Source organism: Oryzias melastigma, linkage group LG4, assembly GCF_002922805.2.
Source record: "Oryzias melastigma strain HK-1 linkage group LG4, ASM292280v2, whole genome shotgun sequence".
In the NCBI taxonomy this organism is placed as follows: domain Eukaryota; kingdom Metazoa; phylum Chordata; class Actinopteri; order Beloniformes; family Adrianichthyidae; genus Oryzias; species Oryzias melastigma.
The window spans coordinates 5,501,614-5,520,066 of NC_050515.1; the positions used below are offsets into that span (position 1 = coordinate 5,501,614).

Sequence of the window (18,453 nt, forward strand, 5' to 3'; positions counted from 1 at the left end):
CCAAATTTCTTTCCCGCTCTGTGACACCAAACCGTTTTCTCAATCTTTATGGCAAATTCCCCGATTTATTTGGTTACAAACGGACTCTCGCCTTTTCCTCGCTTAGGAAAAATGTTCATAAATAAAAATATGCTGTTTCAATTTTAAATACATGTATTCATCTTCCGTTATAATATTTACGTTCATATATACACATTTTCTTATAAATTTAAATTTGTCTATCTTGGAAATGTTTTGTAGGCCTACTTGTAGTAAAATATCACTGTCTGTAATATTGTGTTGTACTTGTAGAAGAATTTCTCTATAAAAAAGTTTTGTAACTGTAAAAATAAAATTTTGTGTGTAAAAGTGTTTTTTTTTTTTTACATGTAATTAGAAATGTGTAAAATCTGTAAAATGATGTACTGGTAAAAAAAAAATGTCTGACTGTAAAAAAGTGTTTTAACTTAAAATAAAATTTTGTGTGTGAAAAATGTTTTGTACATATAATAAGAGATGTATGTCTGTAAAAATGATTTTGTACTAGTATAAAAATGTCTGACTGTAAAAAAGTTTAACTGTAATAATAAATTTGTGTATAAAAATGTTTGTACTCGTTGAAAAAATTGCCTGTAAAAAGTTTTTATACTTTTATACATGCCCATCTGTAAAAAAAATTTTTGTGTCTGTAAAAAGATTTTGTACTTGTCAAAAGAAATTGTCCATCTGTAAAAACACTTTGTATGTCATGTTACAAACAGACAATTTTTTTTACAGATACAAAACTCAAGCTACATTTCCTATGCTTCTCAACAATTCAATCGATTAGCAGCCTTTTATTGTCAGCCAATCGGTGTGCTGCTCCTCCTCCTCTCGGACCCCTCCCATTCTACGAAAACAATTGGGTCCTCACATTGTGACATCACAAGGTGAGGAACAGCCCCTTCCAGAAAGAGCCCCCAGGCTAACACACACACCCACTTTCTCTGCAGAGATAAGCAAGACGGTTTAATTTCATATGCACACCACATATCTGCCTTTTGGGTGTTTATTCCAAAAATTTGGCACCTGGCTCTGCGTTTTTATAAGAGACAGTTGGAGAATTGTGATGGCTAATGGGTTCATTTTGGAGTGAAATTCAGTCACAAAATACAGACAACACCAGATGAACATTTCAGGCTTTATTGAAATGATGAGAACATCTATTATGTTCTGATTAGCACTGGCTGTGAACATTTATTTTCTCTTTGAAGGATCATCAATCTCTGTATCAAAAATCCTCTTGCGAATCATTTTCCTGGAGACTCTGGCACCTTTCTGTTTTTGCTCAATAATCCATGTTCAAACCAGTTCTTTTAATTCGTTGCTCACTTTCTTTGCTCCTCCACTACACAATCACTTGCTTGTTGCCCCTTTTTTCTGCAGCCGTTTTCTCAAAATTAACTCTCTGCTTGCGCCATTCTCTTATACATTGGAGATCCATGTGTTACGTCCCCTATGGGTAAACCTGGCTCAGGTCTAGGGGAAAAATAGGTCAGCAGGACATAACCCGTCTTGCAGTTTCCTCACCATATTGATCTTTTGCGTATGCGACCGCACAAAGTTTAAACACTAAATCCAATTAGATAAACAGCATTACCAGTGATAATGCTAGTGTGAATGCTGTAAGCTGAATATGGTCACCTAAGATGCTAGTGCTGATAGCTAAAGATGCTAAAATTAAAAGTTTAAAATGCTGAAGTTGATAGCTGAAATTGCTGAAGCTAACAGCAAGCTAAAATATTAGCGAAATGCCAAAACAGCCCAAAAAACTGAAAAAAGCCCTAAATTAGCCAAAAAAGCTAACATGTAGCTAAAATATTAGCTAGACTAGCTCTAGGATGATATCATTAAATGGGCGGCACCCACAAGGAGCGAAAGGCGGAGCCTCCGAGATCAAGGTGTCTTACTTACGGATAGGGAAAAAACTCATAAAAATACCTGATAATTTATGCTTTTGTGTGTTCATTCATACCCTTGGCACCTTATTTCATTTTATACTATGTTCATGCTTTTATTACTTTACAATGTATATTACTATTTTTGAGTTGAAACAGATGTTAACAATTTATAAAAACGATTAAAAACAGGAAGAGTAATAACGCCAGAAAGTTCTGACCAAAAATATAAACAAAAGAAAATTATAGTGAAGCAAATAATTTACTTTATTTAAGAGCATATTTAAAAAAACAAACATTGATAATTTAAAAAAAATATTAGTTAATAGTCTCCCTAGTAACAATAGAGCTACAGAAAACGTTTGTACTTAATTAAAACACATAGAAAACCCCAAAATAAATGCAGCCTAGTTAAAAGGCAGCATTACTACCCTCTTCTGACTGTAACTTCTGCTGTGGACACAACAGATTAAATTAAAACACAAGGAGAAACACAACAAAGATGCAAAATAATAAAATTTAAGAACAAACAGATTTTAAAAATGTGACTAATCCTGATTTTATTGCCTATGTAAATCCCAGTAACAGGCTTTATTACATTGACATTCAACAGTAACACATACTTCAATATGATCTACTGTTTAATGAGACGTTATAGTGACCACAAAGATAAAAATAGTCATAAAATAAGTCATTGCGCATGCATTTACAGCAACAAGCTGCCAAACAAAGGCATCATGTGGAATTTAAATGAATAACCCAGTCTGTGTTCCTCTGCATTTTAATGGTGCAGATGGGAAAATGGTCTGACTTTATTCCTCCAAATACAAGTCATCCCAGAGTCACAGATTTGACAAAAACAGCCATCAAAGCCAAGGAAATGTGGAGCTTATATGTGGTAACTTGAGAAGAATCCTCCAGTCACAGATGGAAATGCCTTATATGCTGCTCTCTTTGTGTCACTTCCTAGTGTCTGCCGTTGTGATTTGCCTCCTTTTTTCTGTCCGTTGCGTCTCTGCCAACACTTATGCCCTTTCCAGCAGTGCTGTTGGCAGTTGGAGACCCCCCTTCGGAGCTGGAAACAAAACATTAGCTTTTTTTTAAATATACAAATAGATTATTATATAAAAACATAAATGGCATAAGACAGGGGTGTCAAACTCAATCGAACAAGGGGCCAAAATCCAAAATACAGCTTAAGTCATGGGCCGAACAGGATAAACATTATTGAACACTCCAAAACTAAATTTTTTACACATTAGAACCATAACTTTTTAACGTAATTATGAACTAGATATATAGCATTAACTGTGATAATCCTAGTGTGAATGATTTTAGCTGAATTTGGCACTGAGGATGCTAGTACTGATAGTTGATAGTTAAAAATGCTGAAGCTGATAGCCAGCTAACATATTATCTAAATGTAAAAAAATAAATAAAAAAATTGGTTTGCCAAAACAGCTAGCATGTAGCTGGAAAAAATAGCCAAACTTAAAAATAGCCTAAAAATGGAAAAAAGCTTAAATTATCAAAAAACAGCTAGCGTGTAAAATAATACCCTAAATCCAATACAGCCTAAAAAACTTAAAAACCTAAATTAGGCAAAACAGCTAGCATGTAGCTGAAATATTGGCTAAACTCCCTTTTAGCCTTAAAAATAAAAAAAAAAATATATTGGCCAAAACAGGTAGCGGAAATATTAGCTAAACTTCAAAATAGCCTACAAAAACTGAAAAAAAAACAAATTAGCCAAAATGGCTAGCGTGTAGCTGAAATATTAGCTAAACTACTTTTTAGCTTTAAAAAAAAAACTAAAGTAGCCAAAACAGGTAGCTGATATATTAGCTAAACTTCAAAATGCCAAAAACTGAAAAAAGCCTAAATTAGTCAAAATGGCTAGCGTGTAGCTGAGATATTAGCTAAATTCCTTTTTAGCCTTAAAAACTAAAAAAAAAAAAACTAAAGTAGCCAAAACAGCTAGCATGTAGCTGAAATATTAGCTAAAATTAGCCAAAATAGCCTAAAAGTTCTTAGTAAATACCATAATACTCCAAAAAGCTAACAGAAGGCCAGTTTTTAAAAATTTAAAGCGATAACTTTTTAGTAAGATTATGAATAATAAAAATGCAGGAATATTATTCCAGAATAAATCTGCTTAAACCTTAAATAACTTTTAATATTTTACTCTCCATAAAAATATATTTTGTCAAAATTATACAAGTTAGAAATGAGTACAAAATAACATCGGGCCATTAATAACAATAAAATAAAATGATCTGGAGGGCCGGATCCGGCCCCTGGGCCTTGACTTTGACACATATGGCATAAGATATTGTGTTTGAACACAGCTGTACCTCTGAATATGAAGTGGTCTGTTGTCCTTGATGAGGTTGTTCAGTTTGTAGTAATCCAGGAAGGTCCGAGCCACGTTCCTGCCCAACTTCATGTCTGGAAACAGGAAGTTAAGGCCTCATCTGTTTCTCAAACGGGTCTTAACTCAAACTCTGCAGAAGAAAATGTGGAATGGAACATAAAAGTGATGCATATTGAGTTTATTATGTATTTAAAATGCCTTCGCTTTCTCAGACCACCCTTCCTATTAGGGGTGTAAGAAAATATCAAGTCAGTGAAATATTGCGATACTTGTATCTATTAAAAATGTATTTATTTATTTTAATTTAACTTTTATTCGACCAAAGAAATCCCAATAAGATTAGATCTCTTTTTCAATGGAGACCTGGGCCGAAAGGCATCAACACAAGAAAACAAAATACAGTTAAAACACTGAAGTAGAACTAAAATACAAAATGAACAGTATGACAATAATTAAAAGGTTAATCAAGAGTGGTACAGTCAGGTCAAAATGTGCATATTTCTTTTAAAAGCTTTGCTATAAAGCAGTTCTGCCAAGGTTATATTTAATTAGTTATTTCAAAGCAAGCGTGTAGTTCAGTCTTATTTTGGTTTCCATTTAAATATTCCCTAAATTATCAAAATAAAAGCACCATAAATTTTTCTTGGGTAAAAACAAATTGTTAATGAGATGCAGTGTTTAGTGTTCTGATCATTAAATGAAATGTATTTTACAATTTTACTTTTGTGAAAAATGTTTTACAGTAAAAATGAGAAAAGTTGCATTAGTGTGGATGTTTTTTTGCTGAAAATAGTTGCTAAAGATACTGAAGGAATTTGCTGAAAATGTAAAAGCTTTTTGAAAAATGTTAAAATTGCTAAAAAAAACCTGGAAATTTCATTAAATAACTGAAAGAGTGTGGAAGTTGACCTAAATTTAAAAAAAAAAATGTAGTTAAATTGCTTAAAAATCGCCAATACATGCCAATTTTGTAAAAATATTAAGTGTAGCTTAAATTTGAGATAATCTCCAAATCAGCCAAAATGCTAGCACATAGATTAAATACTACCTAAACTCCACAATTGCCTAAAATTCATTAGTAAACTAAATTATTAAAAAACATTAGCCTGTTGCTAAAATCGAAGCTAAACTCTAAATTACCCAATAAAAACTTCAGTACATAAAAAATTAGCCAAAAACGTAAAACATTACCTAGACTCTAAATTTGCATAAAAATAACCTCAGTAGATGCCAATTTAGCCAGAAAAGCTAGCACATTTCTTAATTACTATCTCAACTTCAAAATTGTCTAAAATTCCTCTGAATTAAAGAACCATTCGGGTCGATTTCCCGCCAAACAAAACCCAATTGGAGCCACAAAGTCTTCACTCATCCTTTAGAAAAATAAGATACTGATTTATGTTTAAGTTTTTGCTACTGACATGATGCTATTGGCATAAATACGACATAAAAATGTGTAACAAAATAGTTTTTTAAAAATATGAAATACTTTATAACTTTTGGCAAGCTTTGCATGACTTCCTTTTTTAAAATAAAAGACATAATACACTATAGGATAACGTCAATGGAAGTCATCAATTATAAAAAAAAAGTATTTTAGTGTTTATTGCAGCATTTCAGCCACAAATTCATAAAAATAACCATCAATAAAACAAAATCAAAGCTAATGTTCTAAAGGTAACATTTTATGTGTGATTATTTATGATCATTATTTACAGATAATAAGTGGCTGGCAAATACTGTAAACAGAAAAAAAGACTTAATTGCAATTAATCGCAATTAGTCATGATTCATTTTTTTCAGATTTGCGATTAATTTGTCAATTTCTTTTTTAATCGATTCCCAAGTCTAATTTTTTTTGGCTTTACTACTTTTTTACTTTTTCCTTTACAGCTACTTTTTATTTATTTATTTTTTTAAAAAACATTTTATTTTAAGATCAACATGTGGCTCCGGAGCCTCAGATTTCAGACCCCTGCCATTGGTTAACAAGGGGGCCAAATGGAAGCAGCCACCGTTCCGCGCCGCTTCCACGGTGAGAACCCGGCATTAATAAGTCAAAGCTTCTTAATTCCAAAGAAAATATTAACTTTCAAACCGTGATATGTGAGGAAATGATTCAGGTTTGTTTTGATTGCAGTGACAAGTCAGAAATGTACGCGTATTTAAATCATTCCAAAGTTTTCCCTCTTCATTTATATGCATGATGCATCGAACCATCTCTCAGACACACATAATGGTAAAAGGTTCTGCTTTGTCATCAGCAGTCACTTCATCGCAGGACCGCAAATAAGTAAAATGCCAGTGAAAAACTGCAAGTTACAACACACAGTTGAATTAAGTAGGGTTAAATCACTTGCATTTCACTCATGTCAGCCAAATGCATGATGCTGGCATGAATCACACAAAGCAATTACTTATACCCAGAGCCCTAATTTAAATTCAGAAGCGAGTGCACACATCATCCGCCTGCCCAGCTCTCCCCACTACATTAGGGACACTATCAATAACTCCAATGCTTTTATAAAACACCTGAGTATGTATAAGTGCTGTTGCCAAGTCAGTGATCATTAAGCTAGCAGGCAAATAATGATGTCGGTCCGCTTCAGATAATGAAGAAATGGTGAAACTCTGAATGCAAACAATGTTCCCAATCATAAAGAGCGCCGATGTAGTGAATACAGATAAAGGAGAACAAAGCGGCTTCAGGAAGAACATTTCATCCTCATCACTGAAGTGAGTGGAAAACTCTGCAGCCATCCATCTCACAACTTTTCTGGGCCTTAATTCCATCATCGTGGAGGAAATCCATAAATAAAGTTCACATAAATCCCAACTCAGAGCCACAGATTCATAAAAGGTTTCTCCTAATCTCGTGTCATTGATGTTTAGCTGCTTCAATTTTTCAACGAGCGGGATGCAGCGACGGCGAGACGTCGTCCATCTTTCCCCACATAATTACCTCGTTGATACTGAGATACGACCTGCCGTTGGCTCAGCTGTCCATCTGTCACAGCCGTGTTGTTAAAACTTCCAAAGAAAATAAAGATTTTGATCTTCGGTTTTCTGAAAAGAACCTGCGGAAAATCTATAAGGGTTTCTGGAATTTGGCCTGGTAATTTCAACAGGCTTGTGGGGTTTGTGGTAAATCACACCTGAGAGTGTCGGTGGGTTACACCTATAAACGGAGGAGAAATTCCCCTTAATGTCAAAGTGATGGAGGTCTTTTTGCCGTTTGTATCGCTACTTTCACAAACCCTGCAGAGAGATGCCGACGCTCTTCCAGTGTCTCATATCCCATCTGTCTGGTTATCGGTGTTCATCCTTTTCCTGAGTGTGTTCTGTCTCTGAGGCCTCAGCCGGTTTCATTATGAGATTAGAGCTCCCTGTCAAAAACACAGAAGGTGATCGCGCTGATTACAGTGTTGACATATATTTGCAAATAAACAGTAACGCCTGCATTTCAGTGCATTAACAGTAATACAGCCAGGCGGCTTCCTGTTAGACTCTAACCTTTGAATGTATATGAGACCTGGAGTGAGGGACTCCTCAACAGGAAGTACCTGCTGGCTCCGAGAAGCCAAAATCTCATAGTGAACAACTTGTACTTGTACTGAATCCCCACCCTAATCCCTAACTACTAAACAAAACGATATAAACGCCGGATATGACGTCACCAAATCAATACGAACATTTTACAACGTTTATTTATGACTCCACTGTGGTTTATTCAAAAATTTGATTTAAAGTCGCCCTACGACAGTTTTTTATTTTTCTTTAAACGTTCCCAGTGGGGTTTTAATTAGAACTGTGAAGTTTTTAACAAAAATTACTCCTAAATGGCTTAAAAAGTCATTTTTCCTGTTGATCTGAAGCCTGCTTTTCCCAAAACTCCTCTGTGTGGGCGTGGCTTATGGTGGTGAGCTGCGTCAAAAATCTACTAACTTACACAACTTTTCAACTGTGGTTTAGTGCAATTGGCACTGAATACAGTGAACTCCGTCCTGGTGATGGATTTGCAGTGAACGTTTCACTCAAGATTGTTAGCTTAATACGTTAGCCTTTATTAGCTATGATGCTAGCGTCATTTTAACACTGAGACACGGGTCCCCATCGGTCTGGACCATGAGTGAGAGACAAGATGGAGAAGAAAACATACTGGCATCACTTTGCTCAGTACCACTCTCGACGCAGAGTGACCACGTTACCTCAAGCTAACCTCACTGTCAATCATCATAGATCCAAACCACACTTCTCCCGCTCAGCCCGCCGCTTTTTTGCATCTTTCAAATCTGGGTTGAGAGTGGAGTCAGCCTCCAACTGTCCTGTAATGTTTCTGTAAATATTTGACTTTTTCTTAAAGCTGCGTGGCGTGCAAAAATGCACCTCCCAGGTACAAATACGGCCACCTGACGAATTTTCAGAAAAATTTGCTTTTATGACACTGTTTTGGCCGTTTTGGGATGTGTGACCGTAGCCTTACTGGTGATTTCTGGCTCCAACATGGCGCCGTATATGACAAAAAAATTGCAACTAAATTGACTTTATTTTAATTCTAACATGAACTGAGTCAATTATTCACAATAACATTAGAAACAGGAGTTCACTTTGGGTTGGTTTCATGCTAACTTAGATAATTTGCAGTAAATTCATCCACAACTGTCTGATGGGCTTAATGTAAAGAATGAATAAAATGAACATTATTAGATTATCTTACTTACCATAAAGCACACTATCAAAACAAAGTTTCTTAATTATTATTTTTTTCTATTTCTGAGTGTTTTTGTTTCACAAAAAATCCAATAAATGTTCCCAGGTGCCTGAAGATGGAGGTGCACTTTGCATTTCTAACATACGCAGAATATTTTCTGGATCTGTGTCCTGCAGAAAACGTTGAGTTTTCCTCAAAAAGATGTTATCTTCCTTCATTTGATGCAGAAAATGATGCTGATGTTGCCAATTTCATCATGGATTTGGACTTTTGAACCATTTTTCTATCAACAAGCCTAAGTTCTTTTTAAATATTTCTTTTCATGTCTTCTATTTTTATATTTTGGAGAAAAAAAATGTTTTTGTGGTAAAAATCTGACTTTAAGGTTTGGATGATTTTTTTAATTTAAACTACACACAAACTGACTACATTTATTTAAGAATTACATCCCAGAATTTATTGATTTTTACATTCAAGTATACTAAATTTAAAATAGAAACTTGACTTGTTGATATTTACGCTAAAATAATACATATTTAGGAGTTCAAACGGATTCTTCCTCACACAACGCTACTTTATTGTTTTCATCCTTGAAGTCTTCCCTCTGACCTTTGGAAAGTTTCTGCTGCCTCACTGGGTTTCCTCTCATCAGCAGAGAGCGCTGCCAGTCCCACGTTCTTTGGCCGGGCGCGCTCAGCGACAGAAATATCTCCCGGACCCCACCGAGCACAGATGGGCTCTCAGCTTGGCTCGTCACGACTCACCGTCTATTACAGGAGGTTTTATGATGGACGGCCGCGTTCTGAAGGAGAGTGTCTTCTACCGAGCGCGGCCGGAGACACGGAGGATGCCCTGACTGTCACTTGGCCTGTTGCCGGGGGAAACCGTAGAGTCTGGAACGAGGCTGATGCTGCAGCAGGAAGTGATGTGGGCGAGAGCCAGGAAACAGTTGGCGAGCTTGGATTAGAGCGCCGTGTGACGTAGAAGGACTCGGAAAAGGGAAAAGTTTTTTAGCTGTCCGCATGTAGGCGATCCAGTTTGAACTGACATAATTAATACTAATTAGATTGTGTAATTACCTTCACCATCATTATCGTTGTCTCGTCTGTTATTGGGGAGGTGCGGACGCAGCGTGTAGCGTCCTGCCTGTTCTTTATAAACATAATGGTCTTGTCCAATCAATAGCAGGTCACGGTCATGGCTGAAGGGTGTGCCGGGGTAGATGTTGATAAGATTACGGGGGCATGTGAGACAAAAGTAATGAAAAGGATGACTTGTTTACTGCAGATGTTAGCTGTCAGCGCCACATTCAGCCGCTTTATGCCGTCACGTCTCTCGTGACTTGTCCTGCCAGACAAGGTGACAAACACACGACAAGGTCCCCAGTGGAAAAATGAGCCGGACACGCGGAGAAGGGCTGCCTATAGGACAAGTGTTAACAAGGAGACAAGCAAAGGGACATTCAAGCCATCAATATGGGCCACTGGCAGGTCCTGTCACCGCGCTGACATGCAGAGAACTCATTATCAATGCTAATTAAGGGGCTAGTCAACAACAGCCATACAGAAAGGGACACTTTTGTCCCCAATAGTGAATCAAGCTCACGTCCAGCGGCCCAAAGGGACAAACAGGAGCAGAATCCAAACCCCGACCGGAGAGACCGTCAGCGTCAAGGAGACGGGCTGTCAAAGCTGAGCCAAATAAATAGATTACATTTAAACGCCCTTTTCCCTCAGAATACACATAAAAAACATTTTGAAACAAAAACACACAGATGATGGATTTTCCTTTTTTGTTGTAATAGCTTTTTTTTTAAAGAAATTCAAATAAAAATACATTTTGTGTGTAATATATCCAAACACAAACATTAACTAGAAAATATGCATTACCTGTAATAATGCTTGTGTGAACGCTTTTTGCTGAAAATGGAAATTACTTTAATTGCTGAAGGGATTTTCTGAAAATGTAAATGCAATTTGCAAAATGTTAAATTTGTTAAAGACTGGAAAGAACTAAAAAAGAGCACTGACGTTGACCTAAATTTCTGAAAAATTAGTAGTAAAATTGCTTAAAAATCCCTAATAAATGCAAATTTTGCAAAAACATTCAGTGTGTTGCTTAAATATGAGCTATTAAAAAACCTCAGTAAATTCTAAATTAGCAAAAAAAAAGCTAGTCAAAAATGTTAGCATGTTGCTAAGATAAAAGCTTAACTCTAAATTAGCCTATAAGAAGCTCAGCAGATAAGAAGTTAACCAAAAAACGTTAGCATGTTGCTCAAATACTAGCTGAACTTCAAAATTGTCTAAAATTCCACGTATGCTAAATTACTCAAAAATGTTAGCTTGTTGCTAAAATAGAAGCTAACTAAGTTAGCCTAAAAAACCCCAGTAGATAACAAATGAGCTAAAAACGTTAGTATGTTGATAAAATATTAGGAAAACTTCAAAAAAAGAAAATCCAGTAGATAACAAATTAGTCAAAAAGAGCTAGCTCATTGCTAAAATGCTAGCTAAACTCCAAAACAGCATAAAAAAGACCCAGTAGATAACAAATTAGTTAAAAATGCTAGCATGTTGCTAAAGTATTAGGCAAAACTCCAAAATAGTTTAAAAAAACAGTATTCAAAAAATTTGCCAAAACTTTAGCTTGTTGCTAAAATAGAAGCTAAACTCTAAGTTAGCCTAAAAAAAATCCAGTAGATAACAAGTTAGCTAAAAACGTTAGCATGTTGCTTAAATACTAACTGAACTCCAAAATGGCCTAAAATTCTATGTAAGATAAATTACTCAAAAACGTTAGCTTGTTGCTAAAATAGAAGCTAACTAAAAGTTAGCCTAAAAAACCCTAGTAGATAACAAATTAGCCAAAAACGTTAGCATGTTGCTAAAATATTAGGAAAACTTTAAAAAAGCATAAAAAATCCAGTAGATAACAAATTAGTCAACAAAACTAGCGCATTAATAAAAACATTTTCTAAACTCTAAAATAGCAATAAAAAAAATCACAGTTGATAACAAATTAGCCAAAAACGTTAGCCTGTTGCTAAAATATTAGCTAAACTCTAAGTTACCCTTAAAAAACCGTAGAAACAGTAGAAACAAATTAGCCAAAAACGTTAGCCGTTGCTAAAAGAGAAGCTAAACTCCAAAGTAGCTTAAAAAATCCTCATTAGATGCTAAGTTACCCAAAAGAGCTAGCATAATGCTAATAAAACAGCTCAATGGCACTTTTTAAAATACATTTCTATAAAAGATGAAAACATAGCCCATGAATATTTTTAAGGCTATTACTAATTTACTTAGAAACACTAAATTACTGCTTGTCAAAAGTACAAGCAGTACCGTCCTGAACGAGCTGAACGTTTTGATTCCAAGACTGCTAATACTCAGCTTCAGAGGTTTTCAGGTCAAAGTTTGCCTCCCATCAAACCCTTCCTGAAAAGCCGTTTCCCCTCAGAGCTTGCCGCATCATTCAGCTTTTTCACCAAAATTGTCTCCTTGTCACCTGCGGCTCGAGTGCGCTTCACTGACACGGCTGCAGCCTCGGGGCTGGAATAGAAAAGCAGCAGCGTGTCGCCAGATGGCACGGAGACTCTGCGAGGACGTAATTGTGTGATTAAGGCGCATTCAGATTTACATAATGCAACTAAGATCGTCCGACTCCACAAAGCATCCTCTGATTATTGCACACACGTGCAAAATGCATCATGAAAAAAGCTTTCCCAAACTGCTCCTTAAAGTAAAAGCTGATCCACATTTATGGAATATAAGTGTACCTCTGGTGATAGAATATGGACGTACGGGAATGTGTTATTCTTTACCATCTCCTGCAATAAATGCAGACAGTTTTGTTCGGCTCTTAACGGGAGTTTTGTACCTGGAAGGACGTGTTCATGGAATGCCTCCCCAGTTTTGTTTGGTTTGTGTGAATTTATGAATTATTGAGGAGGAACAATGGCAGCCTGTCAAGTGTAATTTGCAGAAGCATAACTTGATTATTACTGAGAAAATATTTATTTTTACTGCTTCGTAAAACCATTTCGGCCCAATAGCTAAATAAGTTGTCATATCTTTGTTTTTTACCCCTTGAAAATGAACAAACTTAAAATTACCTTAAACATCCTTAAGCATATATTTACTGCTTTAAAGTTTTTATTCCCAAGTTTTACATTAAAATTATTCAATGTCTATGTAATTAAAGCATCAAATACATTAATAATCTATATATGTTTTGGAGATATTCAAATTAATCTGATACAGTTCACATACTATAAAATGAAATTATTGATTGTTAATAGCATACAGTGTAACATGGATTCTCAAACGGAGAAGCTCCAAAAATTGTTCTGCCTCTCCTGGAGGATGTTTCAGTTTGGCCACTAGGTGGCGATCACGCTACAGCATTACACCAGAAGAAGAAGAAAGGATGAGCAACTTTAGGCCACAAAAGGTTAAATTAAAATATAGTTCCATAAAAGAGTTTGGAAAATTCACGTCTGTGAGTTTATAAAAAAGTTAATTTAGTCAGCAATGTATGTTTAGATCGATCGAGTGTTAGCATTAGCCGTCCTATGGGTAATCCCATTATACGTTAGCATCAAGCTAGCAGACTTTAGCGTTATGGGTTAGATTGATCTCTACTTTTATGGATCGACTATTGATCTATGAAGCTTAGATCTATGAGGTGTTTGTTATTCTTTATAAGCATCAAAGTCAAGGCCCGGGGGCCGGATCCGGCCCTCTGGGTAATTCTATTCGGCCCTCCAGATCATTTTATTTTATTGTTATTAATGGCCTGATGTTATCTTGCACTTATTTCTAAACTGTCTAATTTTTGACAATATACATTTTTACAGAAACGTTAAACGTTATTTAAGGTTTGAGTTGATTTATTCTGGAATAATATTCCTGCCTTTTTATTATTCATAATTATGATAAAAAGTTACAGATTTAAGTTTTAAAAATTAGCTTTCTGCTAGCTTTTTGGACTATTTTGGCATTTACTAAGATTTTTAGGCTAATTTGGAGTGTGGCTAAAATTAAAGCTACATGCTAGCTGTTTTAATTAATTTAGGCTTTTCAGTTTTTTTAGGCTATTTTTAAGTTTAGTTATTTTTTCAGCTACATGCTAGCTGTTTTGGCTAATTTAGGTTGTTTTCAAGTTTTTAGGCTGTTTTGGAGTTAGGCTAATATTTATATGCTTGTTGTTTTGGCTAATTTAGACTTTTTTCGTTTTTTAGGCTATGACTTTTAACTATTTTTTCAGCTACATGCTAGGTGTTAACCAAAGTTTTTTTTGTTTGTTTCTTTTTAGGCTAATTTGGCATTTAGCTAATATTTTAGCTGGTTATCAGCTTCAGCATTGTCAGCTATCAGCTTCAGCATCTTTAGCTGCCAAATTCAGCTTACAGCATTCATTCACACTAGCATTATCACAGGTAATGCTGTATATCTAATTCATAATTATGTTAAAAGGTTATAGTTTTAGAGTGTTCAATACATGTTTATCCTGTTCGGCCGCGACCTGAGGTGTGTTTTGGATTTTGGCCCCCCGTGAGATGTACATTGACACCCCTCTTATAGACGTTTTGTTTGAAATAATTGTCAGTTTTTATGTAAAAATTACATAATGGAATTAATTGATTATTATAATGCTCGTATAGAAGTGTTTTATTTATTTATTTTTGTTAAGATATATTTTTTGTTTGTTTGTGCATCTGTTTTTATCTTTACTTACAGTTGTTGTTTTTTCTGTTTGTTATTTTAGTTTTGTCTTTTTACAGGTTTCTTGTTTTGTATAAATTAATAAATATATATATATAAATGCACCATAAGACTTTAAGCTGCCATATATTTTATTGTGCAAAATGATATGTGGCCCATTAATATAAGCGTAATAATGGATTAATCTGGGCTTTGCCAATTATTTAATCTTTTTCAGACGACAGATTTTTTGTGAAAAAACATTTTCCCCGGATGCCGCAGCGTGCAGAACCTGCTCTGCTCTCTTTGCTTGAACATCAGGATAAATTGGATTATGTTTGCGAAGAGCAAACACAGCAGCAAAGATGTTGGAGAAGCAAAACATCAGATTTATGCTGGTTGGATCGAAGGGCCAAGAACCTGTCCTGCATCTGTTAGGGGACTGTGTGTGCATGTACTTATCGAGCTGCGAATCGATTCTATAAAAGAACCCAAAAGTTACTCCAGAAACAGTGGATTGATTTTGCCAAAGCTTTCATTCTTCATTTGCAGTTTTACCCTTTTCTGCAAGAGACAACTCGGATCAACATCAGTTAGAACGATTTCTGAGAAATCTGCATAATTATAGAAAACTTTGGAGGGTAAAAAAAAGTTGCTTTTAGCTAAAATACACAGAGAACTATGTGATCCGTGCAAAGATTTTAAACTTTGTTTTTTAGTAAATAAAGTTGGTTTTCGTGAATGCACTGTTTAAAACAATCAAATACGTTAAAATGTGAAGATTTTATGCTTGTAAAAATATTGGAAATTGCACCTTTGAGAATAATTTGGCCTCAAGAGTGAAGACATGTTTTAAAAGAGAAGACGAACATAATAATTTGAGAGGTATTTGTAGAGCAAGAACAAATGTAAAATGAAGATTTTTGTTTTTGGAACAAAACTTTAGAATTGTTTGGATAAAGATCTTAAATAGTTACTGTTAAAATATAAAAAAATAATCAATACTAGGGATGGGTGTATCGGTTGGAGTATCAATAGTATTGATACCAAGGTGAAGTATGAGATCGACCCTTTAGTTGCAGTTTTTCCTAACTATGTACAGAAAAGAACTTGAATTTACTTACAGAGTTCATGTAAACTCAGCATCGGTCTGCAGTGTTGCCAGATTGGGCCAAAACCAACACAATTGGAGTAAAAACCCACCCAATCTGGCAACGTCGGAAACACCTTAGCCTTCCAGGAGTCATTAAAAAGCCACATATTTTTGTTGACTTTTCAATACTTTTATTCATTAGTGTTGCTTTTGTTGACTTTTTATTTACTTCAGTTGCAACTTTTATACTTTATTATTGCTTTTATTTAAAATTCATATAAATGTTTACAGGGCTGTTACTTATAGTTTTGTTACATTTTTGCCTGTATTAAATTTTGCACTTGTTACTGTTCATTCTTATTATAATCGTATAATCCCATTATTAAAATCCATATTTGATGAATGTTCAGTACAGATTGCTTTAATTAGCTAATTAATATTTTTATTTGCCGAACGTCTCAGTCCTGAATTTTAAAATACATTTAATTAACAACAAATTATTTCAAAATTATTCCATAATAATACATTTAAAGAAAAAATATCAGTATATTAAAGATACTAGCTCTATAATTACTTGGTATCGGATCAATATCCAAGATCCCGCACACCCCCAGTCGATACTCGTGAAATAAATTTTTTTGTTAGTAAATAAGTATGGATTTTTTATGTGTATACAGTATATAAATGTAAATTTGGTTATATATTTTTATTTTTGTCTAATTTGTAACTTTTTGATGATTTTTCATAAGTTTGATTCTTCAACCATTTCATTTTTAGTTAATGTCGATTTTCTTTTAAAAGTTGTAAAGTTTTATGCCAAATGAACCAAATAAACTTCCAACTTCTCTTTACTTGACACCTTTCTAAGCTCTTCTCAAAATCAGCACAGTGGAGAATTTTTTTTGTCTCATTTAGATTAAAATTAATATTAAAATAAGTAAAAGTCCTTTCACTCCAAACTCTTGATTTAAGACTTAAATTCCACTGTATGTTGGTTTAGTTTTAAGGATGTTGATTCGAAGCTCAATAAATGTCAACAAGTCAACTGGTGTTTATTTTTATTATTTTGGTAACAAAAATGTAGATTTATGTTCTAAAAACAAATGTCAATTTTAGATCTTACAAGGATTTATTAAGATGGGACAACTTGTACTAAGATACTCATTTTGTTCACATTTTGTTCTAAATTTGGTTCCTTTTTGCTCAAAGTAGTCACTAAAGATGTTGAAGCTTTTTGCTTTATTAACTTTGATTGCTAAAGAGATTCACTTAAAATGCAAAAGCTGTTAGCGACATGTTAAACTTGCTAAAATGTTTTGTTAAAGAACTATGAAATATTGCTGAAGTTGACCTGAATTTCTGAAAAATATGTAGTAAAATTGCCTAAAAATCCCTAATGGATGCCAATTTTCCCAAAAATATTTAGTGTTCCTTAAATATGACTTAGACTCAAAATTAGCCAAAGAAAAAGAAAGGCTAGCTCATTGCGTAAATACTAGCTAAACTCCAAAATAGCCTTTAAATCCTTAGTAAACTAAATTAGTCAAAAACATTATCCTGTTGCTAAAATAGAAGCTAAACTCTGAATAAGCATAAAAAACTGCAGTATATAACAAATTAGCCAAAAAAGTTAGCATGTTGTTAAAATATTAGCTAAATTCCAAATTAGCATAAAAAACTCCAGTAGATGCCAAATGAACACAAAAAAGCTAGCACATTGCTTAAGTACTAGCTAAACTCCAAAGTGGCCTAAAATTCCTCAGTAAGGTAAATTGTTCAAAAACGTTAGCATGTTGCTAAAATTTAAGCTAAAATCTAAATTAGCCTAAAATATCCAGTAGATAACAAATTAGCCAAAAAAGTTAGCATTTTTGTTAAAATATTAGCTAAATTCCAAATTAGCACGAAAAAGTTAGCACATTGCTTAAGTACTAGCTAAACTCCAAAATAGTCTAAAATTCCTAAGTAAGATAAATTGTTCAAAAACGTTAGCATGTTGCTAAAATTTAAGCTAAAATCTAAATTAGCCTAAAATATCCAGTAGATAACAAATTAGCCAAAAATGTTAGCACTTTGCTAATTTATGAGCTAAATTGAATTTGTTTTTTAACTACTACAAAAGATTAAAACATAAGCCATGAATATATTTAAAGACTTGTAATCTACTTAAAATGTAGATATTTGAAGAGTTTCTCGTTCATTTCCTATGGGACATATTTTGCTCAATATTTCAAAGTTTATAAATACTAAAAATACAAGCAGTAATGAATGAGCTGCAGAATTTGATACCAAGATTGCTGAAATCGTTGAGAGTGGGATTGAGTTTTTATGTACCAAAACGTACGGAAAGGAGCAGGAGAATCACTAGTACCGTATTTTTCGGACTATAAGTCGCACCGGAGTATAAGTCGCAGGGGCCAAAAAATGCATAATGAAGAAGAAAAAACCATACATAAGTCGCACTGGAGTATAAGTCACATTTTTTTCAAGTAATTTATTTTACAAACTAGTTGAAAAAAACGATATCACATCATCCTGGAAGGTAAGTTATAACATTCATAAGTGAATAGTAGGGCTGCCACAAACGATTATTTTAATAGTCGACTAATCACCGATTATTTTTTCCGATTAGTCGACTAATCGGGTCATGCACA

At 34.3% G+C, this 18,453-nt stretch overlaps 1 protein-coding gene across 1 annotated transcript in view; it reads right to left on the bottom strand.

The window, feature by feature from the left end:
* Positions 1–2,159: 2,159 nt before the first annotated feature.
* agbl4 (ATP/GTP binding protein-like 4) overlaps positions 2,160–18,453 on the bottom strand; it is a 408,857-nt gene continuing 392,563 nt past the window's right edge. Inside the window, exons 12-13 of the mRNA XM_024278670.2 lie at positions 4,271–4,364; positions 2,160–2,991 (exon numbers count right to left, since the gene is read on the bottom strand). Coding sequence (XP_024134438.1) covers positions 2,883–2,991; positions 4,271–4,364 — 203 coding nt within the window. The 3' untranslated portion in view covers positions 2,160–2,882. The remainder of the gene's footprint in view (positions 2,992–4,270; positions 4,365–18,453) is intronic.